Source organism: Python bivittatus, unplaced genomic scaffold (genome assembly GCF_059951505.1).
Source record: "Python bivittatus isolate LINGU-HERP-01145 unplaced genomic scaffold, Pbiv_v1 ctg000660_np1212, whole genome shotgun sequence".
NCBI classification, from domain to species: Eukaryota; Metazoa; Chordata; class Lepidosauria; order Squamata; family Pythonidae; genus Python; species Python bivittatus.
Window position 1 is genome coordinate 1,503,073 of NW_028277092.1, and position 18,318 is coordinate 1,521,390.

Here is an 18,318-nt window from a genome sequence, read left to right on the forward strand (position 1 = left end):
GGTTGTCGGGTGCTGGGGAATGCCGGCGTGTCACCCAAAACGTTGACGCGTGTCACCTTTGACACACGTGTCACAGATTCGCCATCGCTGATCTATATCCACAGCAGGGGTCTAACCAAATTCAGGCAGGAACGGGTTCCCTGATAGATATCTAACTTGGAGCCAGCCGCCCAGAGTTGCTGTGAGTTGGGCACATCACAAGCTTAATAAATTATTATTATGAATGACACAGCAAAGCAAGCTGAGACCTTCAGAATGTGGTTTTTGAAGACAGAGTGTTTAAAAATTAAAAAAAAAATCCAAAGAGAAACGCGCCGTAATTGCAGAGGTCCAAAGCACAGTATACAATATTTAAGTAGAAATTAGGGGGGGGGAAGGGGGGAAAAAGAGAAGGGGGATACCAAAATGCTTTTTCTCTTTTTTCCTTTTTGTATGTTATTCTTTTTTAAATTGTTTTATAATCATATTTTCACTTCAGCCTTCACTCCATTGCAGTGTTTCTCAACCGTAGCAACTTGAAGATGTGTGGACTTCGACTCCCAGAATTCCCCAGCCAGCAAGGGGTTCCCAAGGCTGGCTGGGGAATTCTGGGAGTCGAAGTCCACACATCTTCAAGTTGCCACGGTTGAGAAACACTGCTCTAGTGTAAAGGCTGAATATATGTGTATTCCTTTCCCTTTTCTCTGTGTTTGCGTTTCTGTTGTTTGTTTTACTTATTTAATTAAAAATGGGGAAAAAAGAGCAGTTTTCAGCGGGGGCATCTGGAGAGGGTGTGGGGCGAATTCTTGCAACAGAGCTCCCACCGGGGGCCTCGCATGCAAAATAGCTGCAAGGGAATGAATGCCAAAGCGTGCAACAATTAAAAAAAAAGGATTAAGGAAAAATGGCTTGCTGAGGGAGGGGTGTTCTGCTCAGGAGCTAGGGAAGAAATGGAGGAACATCCAGCAGAGGGCACGGCCGGGTGGGCCCTGAAGTTGAGGACGTCACGCTGCAGCATTTTGCTGCAGCAGGAAAGGTGACGCCTCCCCCCGCTAGCCAGTGATGGGACTAGATCTCTCCCCCAGCCCTCGCCTGTAACCCCAGGGGGATCCCGGGGGGCAGGATCACCTCGCGCACGGTGTCGTAGGCCTTGGCCACCCCCTCGCGTAGATCTGCTGGCTGATGACCCCGCCGTAGCTTGCGGGCGTACTTCTTGTCCGGCAGGGTGCGTGATGGCGGAGCCGTGGGGGAAAGGATGTCGTAGACGGTCTCGGCGGTGGCCTGGGAGGGGGAACAGACAGAGGGGAAGGTCTGCCATCTCTACCCCCTCCAGCCCCGGGGAGGGAGGGTCTCAGGGCTGCCCAGTAGCCAGATCCACCCAAATGGGAAGGGGCAGGTTCAGGATCTGGGTTCAGCTGCCCCCACCCCCCCGACCATCCTGGGGTGGGCTTTGGCGGACCCCTCCCTGCATGACCGATGCCCCCAGAAACCTGAATAGCCTGGACCAGGCGGTTGCTGAGCTCCAGAGCAGCAGAGGCCGTGGAGGTGCCGAAGGAGGCTGCGCCACGCTGCAAGCCACGGATGATGCGCCCGTCCTTGCGGTACTGTTCAATTGGGAGCCAGAAGAGGTCCCGCAGGCCATGGACTGTGGGGGAGAGAAAAGGGGGGAGTTAGGAGAAGGAAGCCTTCCAACCTGCCCCCCTCCCCAAAACCAGCTTGGAGAAAAGCTGGAGAGAGGCCAGCGCCCCCCAGGCCAACTCACAGAGCTGCACAAACGAATGCATGGGTCCAACGCCACCCAGGATGCCCGGCAGCTGGTTTTTGCGAATGTCCGTCAGCCATTCAGTCAGCGCGTAATTCACCACCTTTTCCACCCCCAGGAGCCTGGAAGGAGAGAGCAGGGACGCTGACAGGGCAGCAAATAATTCTATCCAGCCTCCACACCCTCCAGATGAACTTGGCCTGGCCCCCCGTGTCAGTCAAAATGGGGCACACAAGCCTTGGGGAGGGGTGGCCCCGAACGCCCTAAGGGTCAGCAAGTCAGTGTTGCAAAGAGCCTCCTCTGAGCTGCAGCCGGTCGTGCAGGAAGCCCAAAATCTCCTCCTCACAACTCGCTTATCCTGGTTACGGAACAGAACTGTTTTCTGGGCTTAACCAAACACTGAAATATAAATGAACCAGGATGTGTGTGTGTCCCTGCAACACTCCAAGGTCCTTAAAGAGCCCAATCTGGGTTAAAACCCACCAAACTGTGGGGGGACGGCACCCTGATTAAACATGTTGTGGTTTTAGATCAACAGATCAAGGAAGAAAAGAACGTTAAAAATGAGCTGGGGCTGGGGAAGCGGGTGGGGTGGCCTCTCAACTTCGTAACTCCACCCCACCAACGCCCTCTTTCCTTGCAAGTACTACATAAGTCCCCCCTTCCCTGACCCCTAAATAAGAGAGAAGGGTCTTTACCCATGGCGGCAGCAAAGCCTCTTCAGCTTCAGCTCCGAGCAGTTGAGTTGAGCCAAACCGATCAGAATGCCAGCAAAGGTGCCCTGACGGGAGAGGAAGAAGCTTGTGCCAGCTCACCCCCTTCTCCTTTCAGGCGGGGTCGCCTCTTCCACAGCCCCACAGCCCTCGCCCTCCCACGGGTCCCGAAGAACAGATTTATCACAGAGAGGATTCCCTTTAAGAATCATTTCAGCCGGTTTTACCCACCAAGCCAACGCTGACAACTGCATTTTGTCCAACGTAGCCGGTATGTACACAGTACTCAGCGTGACCTCTGGCCGGCTGAGCAAACCACAACAGCTGGGTTTACAAATCACAGGGGCTCAGTTCCCACAAGAAACTGAACTGTGGCTGCGGGTGAACTACAGCAGCCACGAAACCTGGTCTTTAGGTCGAAAAGGGACGATCCAAAAGGAAAAAGAAAGCAGGACCAAGAAGTGCAGCTCCTTTGTCTAAACCTGGAAAGATTCCTAATTCCAAATGGTCCTTCAAGATAGGCCTTTTAGGAGGAGGCTTCGTAAGATGGACAAATTGGAAGGGACCTCAGAGGTCATCTATCCCAACCCCTGCCACTCGAGCATCTCCAACCGGACCACCAGCTCCCACGTTCTTACCACCAGCCTTTATTGCCTAATATACAGCCTTGGTTCTTGTAATGTATGGAATCACAGGCTTGGAAGGAACCTTGGAGGACATTTAGTCCAACCCCTGCTCAGTGCAGGATGCCCCACATCATCCCAGACAAACCCAACGTTTCTTGGAAAGCATCCAGGGGGCTCACCCGTGACTCCAGGGGACAGGCGCTCTGCTCTTCAGAGCTCTCATGGTCAGGAAATTCCTCCTTATTTCAAGGTAGGATCTCTCTCTGTTAAACATCCACCCACTAGCCTTTGTCTCACCCTTGGGCACCACGGAGCATAAATCCACCCCCTCTGCCTCATGGCATTTGGCATGGTAATTCAGTGGCTGCAATTTCAACCCACGGGCCAGCCTTTACGTTCCCAGAGCAAACTCTTTGGCTTGGGACAAAGGGCTTTGGACGGCTTAGCTACCCACCACCTGGTCCACAGTGACATGTTTCCCGTGGTAGTCCAGCCAAATGGGGACTTCGGAGGTGAAGCGGAATTCCCTGGGGGAAGAGAGAAAAAAAGCTGATGGGTCAGGGTTGCATCTCTGTCTTTGGGGTCAGGGAAGAGGGGGACTTTCTGCACCAAAGGCTTTCACCCCCATCTTCAGTGGGGAATCTGCTTTACAGTCTGGGGTTCCACATCAAGCCAAACTGCAAATGTGGCCTGTTTAGTTTGGGCTCCATGCCCTGTGCCAACGCAGCCTGGGAAACCAGGAGGACGGGCAACCTCAGCCAAAAACCGTGGTTAAACAAACCCGATGTGCCACCCATGCCACTGACTGCCAGTGGAGACTCCTGGGGTTTTAGACTGGAGGGTGGTTTAAAAGGGGCAAGAGGGCCGCCAAAACGCCAAAATTAATCCCCCACCTCCTTTGGAAGTGTCCCTCACATGCACCAAGCATGGGGAAACGGGGTGGGGCTTTGGCTACACGAAGCATCCACCCTCTTTTAACATAACCCTGGGATGTCCCTGTCTAATCAGCCCTGTCTGGAAATGCTCAGATTCAAAAGTTGGGACCTGCTAGAACAGTGTTTCTCAACCTCGGCAAGGTTAACATGTGTGGACATGAACTTCCTGCTGGCTGGGGAATTCTGGGAGTTGAAGTCCACACATCTTAACCTTGCCGAGGTTGAGAAACGCCGCTAGATAAAAAGCAGGGTCTGAACTCCAGGGGGGCTTCCTTTGTTCCTCAAGGGAGTGGGGCAGAGGGCTCCCCCATTGACTCTGTCACTCTGGCAGTCCTCCTCCCCCCCGGCCCCACCTACATCACGTTCATACCGGAAATAAATGGGCTGCTCTGAAGAAGAGGAGGCGTTGGAAAGGGAGCTGTTTTCACTGGCCGTGGTTTCCACCGAGGCTGCCATTATCCCCTCGGCTCCCTCTGGGTCCTTCCCAGGGGACTCGACATGACCTGCAGGGGTGACCACTCTTTCAAAGGCCTTCTTGTCACACGCAGGTGCCTCCAGGACAATCCTCCCCACCCTCCTCTGTTTTACCCAGGATTTGAGACAGGCACCCATCACCCCAGCCAGCTAGTAAAAGAAGAATGCAGAGAACTGCAGTCCAGACTGGGAGGTCAGGAAGCTGGAACTCACCTCCCAGTATGGCCAAACTACATTTCCAGCATTCCTCTCTACCAACCTGGCTGCCTGGCTCAGCGCCCAGGCTGATCCAGGAGCGCCACGTGGCCAGGGACATACCTTCAGGTCCAGCCTCAACGGACACGACAGGATTGATGCTGGCCGCCACGCTGGTGAAAAAGTCCTTGAGGAAGAACAAGGCATCCTGGAAGGACAAGCAGAGCGGAGAGGGAATCAAGGAATGGCTCAGGCACCTCCTAAGGAAGCCTGGGTGTCGGCCTCATGGGGCAGACCAGACAGGAAACACGACTGGATGAGCTAATTCTACTTAATTTTATTTTTTAATTAAAAATTAAATTAATTTAAATTAAATTAAAGTAAAGTAAAGTAAAAGCTACATTGACAGAATCTTGCAGGTCTGAAAGTACAATTCTCCCGCCATCTCTTTTACAGCCCGTGAAACTAGGGAGGGTCCCTTCTGAGCCTCTTTCTCCATCCATTATGCAGCTGAGGGCTGTGCCCTCTCTTATCGGACTGTTCCCTAGGCAGCATCTCTTCACCCCGTCTCCCAAGGTCTTTCCCACATACCATTACCCTGGGAAACGTCAGCAAGAGCTGCAAAGAGGGAGAATCCAGACCCCTCCCCTCGCCACCAATCTTGGCTTTGCCTGAACCTTGTGATGGGAGCTGGTTGAGTTGCAAGGAGCTACATTCATCTTCCCAACTCCCACCTGGGGCTGGGGCCCCACAAGCCAGGATGCATCCTTTACCTGGTCTATGTTGAGCCGGAGAGGCATCAGGGAGACCCGAAGGCAGCACTCGGGACCCCCCAGGCCAGCCTCAGGGCAGACATGAAGAGCTTTGATGGTGAGCTGCAAAGGAGGAAAGAGAACTGAAAGCAACCAAGAGCGGGGTGGGGTGGGGTGGGGTGGGGGACATCCTGAAGTTGGTCCAGCCCAGGGTACCAAGCCTCTCCCCACAAAAGCAGCTGACAAAGCCTCCCTGGACTGGAACCTTTTCCAGATGTGCTACCAACTATCATCCCAGAGGGAACTGCTCAAATCCCACCCAGAAAGCAAAATCCATGTGGATAACTCTGTCTTCTCCGCAATGCCAGCGCTGGAGGCTCCCCCACCCCCCAGATTTGCAGGAAAATACACCCCCACTTTTGAATAGAAAACCAGGAGATGTTTTAATCAACAGGTAAATATGGTGGCACCAACTTTCCTTGGCCGCCACCAGACATTTCCCCGGGCACCTGGCAGACCCGTATTACCTACATTCTTAGATCGAATTAATATTTTAAAAATTAAGTGGAAATTCACATTCTGCAAAACAAAGCCCCAGCTTCCGGCGTCGTCTTTATTTACAAAACTGCCGTTAATCCCCCCATGGGTATTCTTAGGGTATAAAGGCAAGCTGCAGGCCTGGTCTTCTCCAGGGGCGGGGGAGAGGCCCCAGCGACATGGGGGGAACATGCCTCCTAGCAAACAGTCTGGCGATCGGCCAGCTGCCCTGCCAACTGTGTAGTGAAAGTGCTGAGCGCCCCTTCTCTCTGTGATGGCCAATGCCCACAAACCCCCACGTGGCTGCTTCCATCTGGTCTGGCCAGAATTCCCAGGGCAGTTTCGCCGCACCTCGATCAGAACTGCCAGATCCCTGCTGGAAAGAGAGACCCGGCCCATACCATGTTGGAATGGGCACGCCGGGGCATGCGCTCGCTGCTGTACAGGTACAGGAACTTGTTGATCTGCGAGGAGGCCAGCCGGTCTCGGATCTCCAGCTCCTGGACGACGAACACCTGTCTGGCTAGTGGCTGTTCCTCCAGTTCCAAGGACGGTTTCTCTGGCGCGCCACTGGAATAGGACTCGTGCTGGAAGCTCACCTGAGCACAGAGAGGAAGAGGGCAGCGTCACTGACACGATACAAGCAATATGTGGAACATCATCCCCCACAGAAATAAAACTGCCTCCCCCTTGATGCTCTTCCGCACAGCCCCGACGACGTGGTTTTGCCAGCGGGCTTGGGGATCCCAGGGCGACCTGGAGCCCCTCAAATGGCTAGTGTAAATGTGTCATTGTCGCCAGGGGGGTGGGGGGTGTAGCGGGTTTCATATTGGGGGTTTTTACTCTTGTAAGCTGTGGGGAGTCACCGTGAGTGAGTTGGGCAGCCATATAAATTGCTCAAATAAATAAATAAATAAATGCAGGCTGGGTTCGTATATCTTCACTATGCTGTGAAGGGGCTTAGCACGCTCGATAGGTTACCCCCAGCTCAACAATAGGCAACATTTGAATTCTGGGCTCCCAGTCCTACTTTTATATTTAGCTGCATTAAACTGAATGAGGATTAACTTGCTTCCTGAATTAAGCCAACTTTTCAGGTCCACGCAATGCATTGAGCCCCACGCTAACCCAGCAGGCTGGCTTTGCAGAAGAAGCCGAGTCGTGAAAACTAACCCAGGTTAGCAGGCTGTGTGAATGCAGCTACCAGGTCTTTCACTAACTTCATTCACGGGTTTGTGCAAAGCCCAACCACACGTGCTTAACCTGACCAAATTAACCCACCTTTTGGATTGACACTGAACTGCAAACTTATCAAAGAGGTTGGGCTCACACAATAATCTAAGATCCCCAAACCCCTAAAACAGGCAAACTTTAATCCACCTTGGTGTATGCAGCCGCTTGGTCTTTTACTGACCTCGACTAGCCCATTGTGTGAACGCAGCTGAAGAATCTCAGGGCGCTTTAGGACCCAGGCCCTGCCAACCTCACCTTTGTTAGCTGGATCTCCATCAGCAGGTCGTGGATGCGGCCGGGGCCTCCCTGAGCCCGCCAGGAGTTCTGGGGTCGGCTGGGGACTGAAGACCGAGAGGGGGAGGAACGAGTGCTGGAGAGGCTCGACTTCGTCCTGGAGTTGAGAAGATGGGGCAGGGGGGAATCGCTTGTTATTAATGTCCCCCAAGAGACCTGACTGATCTCTTGCCAGCATTAGATAATTTCACCTACACCAACATTTTTCAACCTTGGCAAGTTTAAGATGGGTGGACTTCAACTCCCAGAATCCCTTTCCCCTTGTAGAATTCCCCTCGCTGGCTGGGGAGTTCCGAGAGTTGAAGTCTACCCATCTTAAACTTGCCAAGGTTGAAAAACACTGATCTACATGAAAGGACACCTTTCTCTCAAGCTGTTTATCTTCAAAACGGGGAAGCGATCTTAGTTGGTCTAATCTTCTCTTTGGTGGAGGGACTGATCTAAATTCAGGATTGGCTTCTTTATAGCAGTGTTGTCCAAACCTGGCCACTTTAAGATGAGTGGACTTCAACTCCCAGAATTCCCCAGCCAGCCATGCTGGCTGGGGAATTCTGGGAGTTGAAGTCCACTCATCTTAAAGTGGCCAAGTTTGGACAACACTGCTTTACAGGGACTGCAAAGATGATTCCAGGACAGTTCTCCCAATCATGCCACAGCTTCCAACGGCTGACAAGCAAGATTAACTTTTTCTAAGATTTTTATTTCCCCGGTCTGCAAAACTGCCAATCACTTGGCTGTTTTTGAATGATCCGTTCACTGATTTCACAATTTGAGTTCCTATTGAATTTGCCTAAAGATCCTGGACAGCAGGGCGGCGGGGTGGAGAAATCTGTGGCCATCGAGTCCCTTCTGGTGGCATTCCCCCCCCTTCCACAATCAAGGCTGCAGAAAACACACAGCACAACTTCACTGCATTTTGCACATAATGGAACATATGCTATAAAACATAACCCGAGCCCTACAATATGCCTGTCACTGTTCAAAAGGCAAAAAAGCCCCCCCACATTCAACCCCACCCACATTTATGAAGTTCATTCCAGGATCTCCAGCCCCCTCCCCACATTCAGGGTGCAATGAGCAATCCCTGCTTAGCAAGCATTGAGTTTCCGTTGATGCGGGAAATGAAACTTGTCAGAAAGCAGATCACGGATGGGAAGAATCACCTGGGTGAATGCGTGTGGCCAGAAGCTGAGCGCCCTGGCCCAAAATCTCGGCCCCCGTAGAGATGCCAGACCACTGAAATTTCCCGCATCATGACTCGGCTCTCGGGCACCGGGAAGTGCGATGGGGCTTTCAATAAATCCGTGCTGCCCAGGGGCCGGGAGAAATGCCCCTCCTGGATGTGGACAGGCCCTTCCAAAAGCTTTGTCACCACCGGTTCTCCATCCCGAGGCTGCAGAGACAAAAGTGCAACCTCTGTCAGGGGTGCATGAAAAAAGCTTTTTTTCTGACGGAGCTGGGAAAACACCGGGACTGCATCGACTCCCTGCTCAATCTGGTCCATCTCAATTTTCTTCCTTTTTTCGGGGGAGTCATGATTCAAATCCCTGTAGCTCACTGACAGTTTGGAGTTTAGATGTGACGGCTTTGCTTAGTGGCACAGAAATGTTCCTCCTGGCATTTCTGCTCTTGCAACTAAGAGAAGCCACGCACATCGCTTTCCCGCTCCGTCTTCCTTCACAGTCACCCTGCGAGGTAGGCAGGAGAGTGAGGGAGTGAGGCAGCTGAGCGAGTTTCATGGAAATTTCAAGCTCGTTTGCTGGATGTGCAACTTTTCCCAATGAGATGCTTTCCAAATGCACAGGGAGGACAGTTGGGAGACCCAGCCGCCAGCTGCTCTGGCTAGTAATTTGGAAAACGGTGATCCCAACACATCTGGAAGGCACCGCCTCGGCGCAGGAAATTCAGCACTATCCCACAACATTTGCACAGGAACGCACTTGGCTCAGCGAAGATGGCATTGGACAGTTTGGAGTCCAGAACCAGGCCGTTTCCTTAAACCAAAGCGTGGCTTCTTTGGGCAACATGTAACGTCAATACAGCAACTGTAGGCTGTTAACTTGGATTTGGGGTTGAGCGTGCTGTCTGAACGCTGCGACCGGCTGTCTTCTGAGAAGTTCAGAAGAGGCTGGGTTGCTATTGTCCAAAAACGTGCTAAAGGAGACACAAAGAGGGCCAAGTCCTTACCGGGATGCCTGTTCCTGGAGCATCCAAGATGCAGAAATCATCGGTGGCCTCGCTCTCGCCTTCGCTGTCTTCCGAAGGGCTGAAATCAAGCCCCTCGCTCACTGGGATCAGTGGGGGGGCCGGGGCCTTCCCCTGGCCCGCTGCTCCGTTCTCGCCAGGGAAGAGATACACCGAGACCGGCGAAGGCTGCCGCCGCATCCCAGAGTCACCTGGGAAAGAGTATTTCGAGCGTATTGAGCTGCTGCGTTCACACAACCTGCGTGTGGGCCAATTCTCTTCGTTTTAACCTGGCTTCGGTTTTTTGCAGCTCGGCATTGGGTGGAACCCAGCCTGCTGGATTTGTTCCATGTGTTATACAGACCCAGAAAATGGGTTCACTCAGCCAAGTTAAGCCCGGCTAGGTGGTAGCACCGTGCCGATCCTGGCTGATTCAAACAGCCTGGTTACCCCTTGGATGGGAGACGCCAAACAGTCTGAGAGTGGGGAGAGAGATCGGGAAATCAAACACTTGGAAGCTTCCTCTCAATTGTTTAACTGATTCCAAATGGCAACGCCACCGCTGTTATGAAGGGTTGCCTGTGGGCAAGCTAAAATCTGGCCTCCCGGCTTCGCACCAGTCTCACCGGCCACTTCCTGGGGGCTGCGCTCCGTGTCTATCAGGGCATCGGTGAGGTCCCGCTGGTTGATCACTGCCGTCTCAGCTGGGGGACATGCGGGCAGAGAAGCAGGGCTTTCGGATAACTAGCGGAGGATAAGAGCAACACTGAGGATGCAGCAAAGGGAAGGGAAGGGAGAGGGAAGGAGGGACGTTCTTTGAGGCGGCTCCCCTCCAACCCAAAGGGATCCTCCTTCAACCCTGGACATCTGCCACCGAGGGAGGGGAGGGGAGGGCACGCCCCTCCATCTTGGCTCGAGAGGGTCGGGATCCCCCCCCCCGCCCTTTGGATTTACCTGCACCTTCTGCCCTGCGATCTCAGTGGGGCTGTCATGCCGAGGCGGTGGGTGCAGGTCGCCGTTGTTGACCACATACTGGATGAGATTGGCCAGTGCTGCGCAGGAGTCAGCGCACGTGTGCACGTGGACCACGTTGTTGGAGCAGCGCAGCTCAAAGAGGGGCCGAGTCTATTATATATATACACATATAATAGATAGATGGAAATGTATTACTAATCCTATTGAAAGTTAAAATTTTTTGTAATATATGATTTTATAGATTAGCTATGAATGATTAATAATTGTTAATTGATAAGTATACAAGTATATTTTGAATAGATGATATGAGAATTTAAGATTATGAAAGGGGCACCAACGAGTTTAACTGGTTGACACACGGTATAAAATGGAAGATGCTTTTTTATGCCTTTTTATGTTTTTGTTTGTTCATGTTTGTTTTGTGTTTGTTGTAAAAATAAAAAAAAAAAAAAAGAGGGGCCGAGTCTGCACCAAGGGGAGGGAGACGGGGAGGGAGAAAGCGAGTTAAAAGGACCTCCAAGATTTACTGCAGGGACCGCCAGATTTCCATGATACACTAGGCCAGTGTTTCTCAACCGTGGCCACTTTAAGATGTGTGGACTTCAACTCCCAGAATTCCCCAGCCAGCCCTGGGGAATTCTGGGAGTTGAAGTCCACACATCTTAAAGTGGCCACGGTTGAGAAACACTGCACTAGGGGGTGGCAGCCCCCCCAGCTCCACCCACCCTGTCTTTCTCCCCACCCAGCTGTATTTTGGCAGCCCCCCCAGCTCCACCCACCCTGTCTTTCTCCCCACCCAGCTGTATTTTGAAGACTAAGTTCAACCAGGTTAATGGAATGAGCAGCGACAATCATGCGACAGGCTACCTAGGTTAGTTTTAACTTGCCCCAAGTTGAGGCTTAGTGAATCCTGCAAATCCAGCCAGATGAGTTTACATGTCCAGCAAATGACTGCATTCAGTAGTCCAGCTCAGCGTGTTGCAGGAAGACAGGCCAAAAGGCTGTCAGCTCCCCTGGGAGAGCTCTCATACTGAAGGGCGGCTGTCCTGTTTTTAAAGAGATGAGGTGGGCAGCATTGCGCAGCATGTGCCAAAGGACATATTAATTTCAGCCCTTCAGTCCTGGCCAGGGGACATCTTCTTGGGTCAGTGCACATAAGGGGAATGTTGAAAACACATTCAAGAGTGACATGGGAGTCTCATGTGTCACAAAATACCAATTTTCAGAGCTGAAGATTTAATTTTCACATTGCACTTCATTCTCATGCTTTCCAGGATCTCAGCTTATCTGTGTCTTTTGTTTTTTGAGTTGGCAAGACCCACTTCTAAGGAAAACTCCAAGTTGCGCTTCTGACCCCCACCCCCACCCCCCATTGTTCTCCACCTCTACCAAAAGAGCCTATGGAGACTTTTGGAAATAGAAAAATGTGCCTGAAGCCAATGCTCTGCCTGGCTCTTTCCTACCTTCCCAATCTTTTTTTTTTAAATTAAAGAACTGAAGGGAGAAAAAAGTCAGGGGGACAGAGTCCGGCAAACCCCAAGGCCCCCCTTTGCAGAAATAGCCTCTAGGAACGCACCAGTTTGCCAGTCGTGGCTCCCTTCCACGTGGTGATGACCAGCTCCAGAAGGTCCACGTCCACCACACAAACGTAATCTAGACCGAGAGAAAAATGTTTCTTGCTTACTGGAGCTCAGTAAGCAAGAAGGATGCTGGAGGAAGACTTGCTTAGCCTCTGGGATTCCCAATTTAATAGGATCAGGTCTCCAAGGGGGCAAGGGACCAAGTACCAGGGAGTACTTTTAGTAGAACACAGTTCCAAGGGAACCAACTACTACCCCATGAGGGTGGTACAATTTCCAGGAACTTTTGCTGTGGGGGGGAAGAAATGGAAGCAAAGATGTCATTCATTAGGCACCTGTGCATACACATTTTACAGTCAGACCCTCTCCTCTACCCATCTCCAAAAAAAAACCAGAGGGGAAAAACAGGCTGAAAGTTCCAACCCGCCCCAATAGGTGGAAATCGCAGCATTGTGGCCTTTGGGGGCTGTGATAAAAGCGTTAACAACAGTAAAAATAATATTAAAAATGTGGTCCCTGGCTGAACCATCTCCCCCTGTTTAAGGCTGGTTGCAACCCATCTTTCTCCTGAGAGGCCCGGACATTTGCCAGAGGAAATCCCCATCGGAGGTGGGGGGAGTGGGAGATAATGGGGTACCTTTATTCAGGTCACCCGTCTCTGCTTCGCATTTGTTGGAGAGGAACAGAGTGGAGTTATCCAAAATGAACCTAGGTGGGGAACAAGTGGGCCGGTTAGATTCCCCCTTCCAACGGACACGAGGACTGCCCTCTGCTCGCACCCCTGAACGCTGGAGGGAAACTTTGCCAGGGGCGGGGAGACAAGGGGTGGGCCCCCTGCCTGGCCAGCTTGTGGAGAGGCCACGGCTGGGAAAGGAGATTTGTGTGAAAGCTCCCTTGGCTGGCACATGCCACATCGGCTGGAGCAGACGGAAACAGCGCCCCAACAAATCTGGGCACCTGGGAGGAGGCAGGCTGAGAACGGATGTCCTTGGACCATGACTTGGACTGGCCAAACCTCTCAGCCCATCACATCTTGCAGGTCCTTGTGGGAATTAGGTGAGGGAGGGAAGCCCTGCTCCTGTGTGGGGCTTCTCGGTGGAAAGGCAAGTCAAAGGCGGAAGCCAGCAGGTCCAGCGCACCCATGCTGGATTCAACGCGCCTGTCCTGCTGCGGATGCAGACTGCGTCCTTCTCTACAGGGAGGGGGCAAGGCACAGGTGGCCCCCTGCCCGCTTCCACAAAACCTACCTCTCTGCAGGAGCCCCCTCCCAAGCGAAGCAGTGGCGTTCTCCCAACCACGGCTTCCATGGTACCTCCTGCTGTGGCCCCCCCAGAGAGCTTCGGAAGGCCCAGCCCCATCACACACCGGAGGAGGAAGACGGAGGTGTCCACGATGATGTTACTCGAGAGCGTGAAGGTCTCAGCCATGATGAGGACCCGGATGGGCAAGTAGAGAGGCCTGCATAGAAGTCGGAGTCAGCCCCTGGCGGGATGGGGGGAGCCACAGCACAGCAGCCCCACCTGGACCAGAGCTCTGTATGTGCTGCCCCCCCAAAGCTCCAGCAGCTGGTGGAAGGAGGCTGGAATGAAACCGAATAAACCAGGCCATCTCTCCTTAGCCTGGCTGGCCTCCCCCCATTCTGGGCAAGTTGATCCCACGGCTCAGTGGCAGAGCACACATTCTGTGCATAACGGCTGGATTCCCACAAGCCACAGGACGCAACTGAAATCTGAGTCACTGGGGACCCAGTTTGTTATAAGAACCCAGCCCTTCTGTAGGCACTTGATGGGACCCAGACCAGCAGTTGGTCTCCTTGTTTGGGAACAGCATGTTCTGTGCCCTTCGTTTAACCTGGATTTAGCACACTGTGGGAACACAACCACCAATCTCCAGCCTCATTCCCCAGGCGGGACTGACAAAAACAGCCAACGGCCAACTCAGGCAACGCTGAGTGGGACAATCTCCTTGGGGCTCGTGACCTCGATACCTGTAATCCACAGCACAGCTGAAGAGGTGGGTGTGCAGAACGGTGATGATGGCGGGGGGCGCGAAGCCCAGGATGGGGTCATCCACGACATCCAGGAAGTCGATCAACTGGCGGAAGGAGATGCTGCCGTGAGACGTGAACCGAGAGCCCCAGAGCCCTGGCCTGGCCCGCAGGCTCTCCAGCGCCCGGGGCTAACCTCAGCCCGGTCTAAGAAAGGATAGAAAAAGGGGCTGCTCCCAGATGCTGCTCAGGCCCCACCAGCTCAGCCCCCTCTCCTCTTATAACCAGAACGCAAAAAACCTTCTTTGGGGGATCCGGCCTCACCTGTGTGTACCAGCTCTGGTGTGCAAGTGCCATGTGGTGCCGTAGGGTGGCGCCTTCGAGGCGCAGTGTCACCAGGAACTCCTGAAACCAAGGAGCAAAAACTGGGTCACTGGCTTAGCCTTTCCCCCTACGTTTTCCCACAGCCATCCTTCGCTGGTCCAGGTACCCCAAGGGAGCCAAGGAATTCTAAAAAAGCCAGAGAGCTCGACCCCAGAAACCAACTCTTCATGAGGTGGGATCCAGGAGACATTTCTGAGGCCACAGAAGCTGGTTTCAGTTTTCTGGGACTGAGACGTGCTAAAATGGCCCTGGGGCTTGCAGAAAAGGATCATGGGAGATAGTGCTAAGAGGGGTTTCGACAAATGGTTCTCTCCTTAAAAGGAAACAACAAATGGAAATAGCTGTGTTTGCATGGCACAATACTTTAAGACCAGAGACAGATTAACAGCTACATTTCTACATTGGTTAGTTTTAACCTTGGCTCGTCTTTTGTGGCTTATGCATTATGTGAACTCGGCCTGTCTGGTTAGTTTACGACAGTGTGCAAACCCAGAAAATGAGTTCATTTGGTAACCAAGTTGATGCAGACCCAATCCCTGAACTGAAAGCTAGCCAGATTCGCTTCCAGTGTGTTGCCCAAAACTAACCCATGTAGTTAATTTATAATCACATGTGCTGGGTGAACCCTGAAAATCAGATTATTTGAAGAATCAGTTATGGATCCTCCAGAGTTATGTTCACACAAGCACAAAACCCTAGCAGCTACTTTTTTACAGTGTACCATCTTGATTAGTCTTCACTGAGTAGAGCCTGATGGTTTTGCATACAAACCCCGCTTATGGGTCATGATATTATACCAGTGTTTCTCAACCTTGGCCGCTTGAAGATGGGTGGACTTCAACTCCCAGAATTCCCCAGCCAGCATGACTGGTTGGGGAATTCTGGGAGTTGAAGTCCACCCATCTTCAAGCGGCCAAGGTTGAGAAACACAGTATTATACCAACCCAGAAAATGAGTCAATTCAGTGAACAAGTTAAGTGTGTTGTGTGTTCCCAGTATAATCCTTGTGCCAGAATGAGCCAAAAGGGCTACAGGCAGTACTTACCCAACCCACCCACTAGCCAATCCTGTTCTTCTCACAAACCACAGAGCCAATTGGAAAGACCATTCCCATAAGCCACAGCCCCGAGAACCAACTCCCCATTGTCCAAGACACCTTTATGTTCTTCTCCAAGTCCAGATTGATCTGGATGGCCACGGAGAGCATCTTGAAGGGCTCGTCCTTCTTGGCCCCCAAAGGCCAGCTGATAGGACCTTCCTGGGAGGCGTAGATGGTGGGGTGTAGCCCATCAGGGGGCAGGAAATTGGGAATTTCCAGATGTTCAGCTGTAAGATAGTCCTCCATGACAGCTGTGGGGACAAGAGAGAAAGCATCACAGGTTAAAATGCTGTGAGGTCTGTAACCTGCTCTGGTCCTCGTCCCTTCGCAAGCCCCTTTTCTCTCCACCCCCGCAACAGTCAGCAGAAGCAAAAGAAGCAAGGGTATAGTCAGATGAAAATGTTCAGATGCCTCCCCAAAGCAGAAAAATACAGGTAGTCCTCGACTTACAACAGCAAGTGAGATGCGGTTGTAAAGCGCAATGTTACGTGGCCACATTGCTTAGCGACAGCAATCCCCGCAGTCCCGGTTGCTGTTGTTAACCAAATCCCACAGCTGTTAGGTGAGGCAACTTCCTGCCGGCTTCCCACAAGCAAAGTCAGTGGGGAAGCCGACAGGAAGTTGCAAGTTCCGGGCCGGCAGGCATATAAGTGGCTGCTGCCAGGTGGGGGAGGGAGCCAGGGGTTGCGCGGGGGTGTGGGGCAGGGTCGTGAGGTGCAGTGTGGGTGGGGGAGACCTAACCCTAACCCTAACCAAGGAAATGATCAGACAAAAGAGGGAGGAGCCCACAACCGAGTAACGGGCAGAGAAAGAAACTTAGCAAGGACCTGCCCTAACTGATCAGGCAGTAAAAGGGATGGTGGGACATTTGCACTTTCAGACTTGCAAGATCCTGTTCACATAGCCTAACAGTATAATAGAAGTAACTCATCTGGTCGTGTTTCCTGCCTGGTTTACCCAGGAGAGCTGACAATGGAGTAAACATGGAATGGAGAAGTCAGAACTGTTCTGCTGGGATTTGCAGGAATAGGGAGAGAGATTTATTAGAACTGAAGGACTTGGCTGCGTAATGTCTTTGGAAAAAGAGAAATTAGATCTTTGGATGATCTCTTGATAGGCTATTTTGGAAGGAGGGCCATTGGTATGTGAGACAGGGAGGAGGGTGAGACAGGAGTGGGAGGAGCTCTGGATCAGTGTTGTTCAACAGTGTTGTTGTTGTTGGTAATTTTAGGAGTGGACTTCAAATCCCAGAATTCCCCAGCCAGCAACCTCTTAAAGTTGCTGAGGTTGAGAAACACAGGTCTACAGGGCAATCCAACAGAGCCCCCCCTCCCAACACACACATACTCGCACCACCGCTGGATCCCTACCTTTATGATAAAGGGCCACCTTCTCTGCCTCAATACAGAAGTAGCCGATGTCCTCGCGGCCTTTGTAGTGCGAGACACTGAAGAGGCTACCGTTCTCCACATCCAAGATGAGTTCCCCGTGGGTGGCTTCCAGTTTCTTGCCTCCCTCGCCCTGCAGAGACGAAGGGAAGAGCTGACTCAGAGAGAGAGCTGGGGTTGGGCCAAGGTAACCAACTGAGGGGATCAGAGAACCAGGAGGAAGCTAGAAATCTGAGCTCTAAACACGTCTGGTTGCTTGAGGGACACGTAAATAAAAGGGGAACCTTGGAGAATTGTTCCATGGGTTAGGTTGGGCAGATCAGGGCTAAAAAAGATGTTCAACGGTATCTGAAAACATCTCCAAATCCCCTTCTAGTAGCTCTCAGAATATGCCATGATCACACTGTCAACATCTGGGTGCAACCCTAATACCATAGACCACAAACAAACCACGTCAGCTAGGCTTGCACCACACAGCAAGACATAAACTACTCAACCAAGGGCAGCAATTAGCAAATTGATCAAGTTACCCAAATGCAGAACCAGGTTCTTACTTAGTTAAGCACTGTACAAATAAGTTATTATGAATCTGGCCTAGAAAAAGTCATTAATTCCCATCTGTTTCTCAAGGGGGATCAAAACACAGAGTGTTAAAGGGGAGCAAGTTCTACTCTTTTTAAAAGCTCCTCCCCCCCCCCAACAGACACACCATGCAAAAAGGGCTTAAAATTCTGCCTCCTGGATGTCGCTGCAAAAATTAAATTGAAAATATCTCCTCTCCTTTCTCTTTGGAGCTGGGAGGAACTAGTTCCTGCAAGAAAATGTGCCAGAGTTTCTTTGTATGGGTCAATCTGATTTTCCAAAAAGTGGTTAGTTTTAGACATTCTTTTAAAAATAGCTATTTCATTTTATTTAGAAAATGTATACGGCTGCAGTTTCTTACTTTGGCGTCGCAGAGAGCCGTAATCCGTCCCTTGCCCACGCGAAGCACAACAGAGATGCAGCTCTGGGGCGATGGGTATCTCTGCTCCCCCCTTTTCTGCTGCGTGCCCGTCTCATCCGCTGAGTAGAAGTGGGAGTCCTCATCCTCCGAGTCTGAATCTGAAAGAGTGGGCAATCGAGGATGACATGTTTCTACCCAATGACGGCCAACTCTCTACACCCAGCTCTTCCTTCTCCCCTCTGAGCCAGAAGTGGGCAGACAACCACAGCCAATCAAAT

At 51.9% G+C, this 18,318-nt stretch overlaps 1 protein-coding gene across 3 annotated transcripts in view; it reads right to left on the minus strand.

The window, feature by feature from the left end:
- ATG2A (autophagy related 2A) overlaps positions 1 to 18,318 on the minus strand; it is a 43,751-nt gene that overhangs the window by 1,047 nt on the left and 24,386 nt on the right. For all 3 annotated transcript variants that reach the window (XM_088151057.1, XM_088151056.1, XM_088151058.1), the window contains 22 exons: positions 18,041 to 18,198; positions 17,080 to 17,230; positions 15,767 to 15,960; positions 14,551 to 14,631; positions 14,227 to 14,333; positions 13,605 to 13,697; positions 12,877 to 12,947; positions 12,236 to 12,312; positions 10,639 to 10,809; positions 10,311 to 10,428; positions 9,688 to 9,896; positions 8,664 to 8,893; positions 7,457 to 7,597; positions 6,375 to 6,567; positions 5,458 to 5,559; positions 4,808 to 4,892; positions 4,386 to 4,518; positions 3,535 to 3,607; positions 2,440 to 2,522; positions 1,742 to 1,863; positions 1,470 to 1,624; positions 1,108 to 1,260 (listed from right to left, as the gene is read on the minus strand). In XM_088151057.1, the coding sequence (XP_088007183.1) occupies positions 1,108 to 1,260; positions 1,470 to 1,624; positions 1,742 to 1,863; positions 2,440 to 2,522; positions 3,535 to 3,607; positions 4,386 to 4,518; positions 4,808 to 4,892; positions 5,458 to 5,559; positions 6,375 to 6,567; positions 7,457 to 7,597; positions 8,664 to 8,893; positions 9,688 to 9,896; positions 10,311 to 10,428; positions 10,639 to 10,809; positions 12,236 to 12,312; positions 12,877 to 12,947; positions 13,605 to 13,697; positions 14,227 to 14,333; positions 14,551 to 14,631; positions 15,767 to 15,960; positions 17,080 to 17,230; positions 18,041 to 18,198 (2,900 nt within the window). The remainder of the gene's footprint in view (positions 1 to 1,107; positions 1,261 to 1,469; positions 1,625 to 1,741; positions 1,864 to 2,439; positions 2,523 to 3,534; positions 3,608 to 4,385; positions 4,519 to 4,807; positions 4,893 to 5,457; positions 5,560 to 6,374; positions 6,568 to 7,456; positions 7,598 to 8,663; positions 8,894 to 9,687; positions 9,897 to 10,310; positions 10,429 to 10,638; positions 10,810 to 12,235; positions 12,313 to 12,876; positions 12,948 to 13,604; positions 13,698 to 14,226; positions 14,334 to 14,550; positions 14,632 to 15,766; positions 15,961 to 17,079; positions 17,231 to 18,040; positions 18,199 to 18,318) is intronic.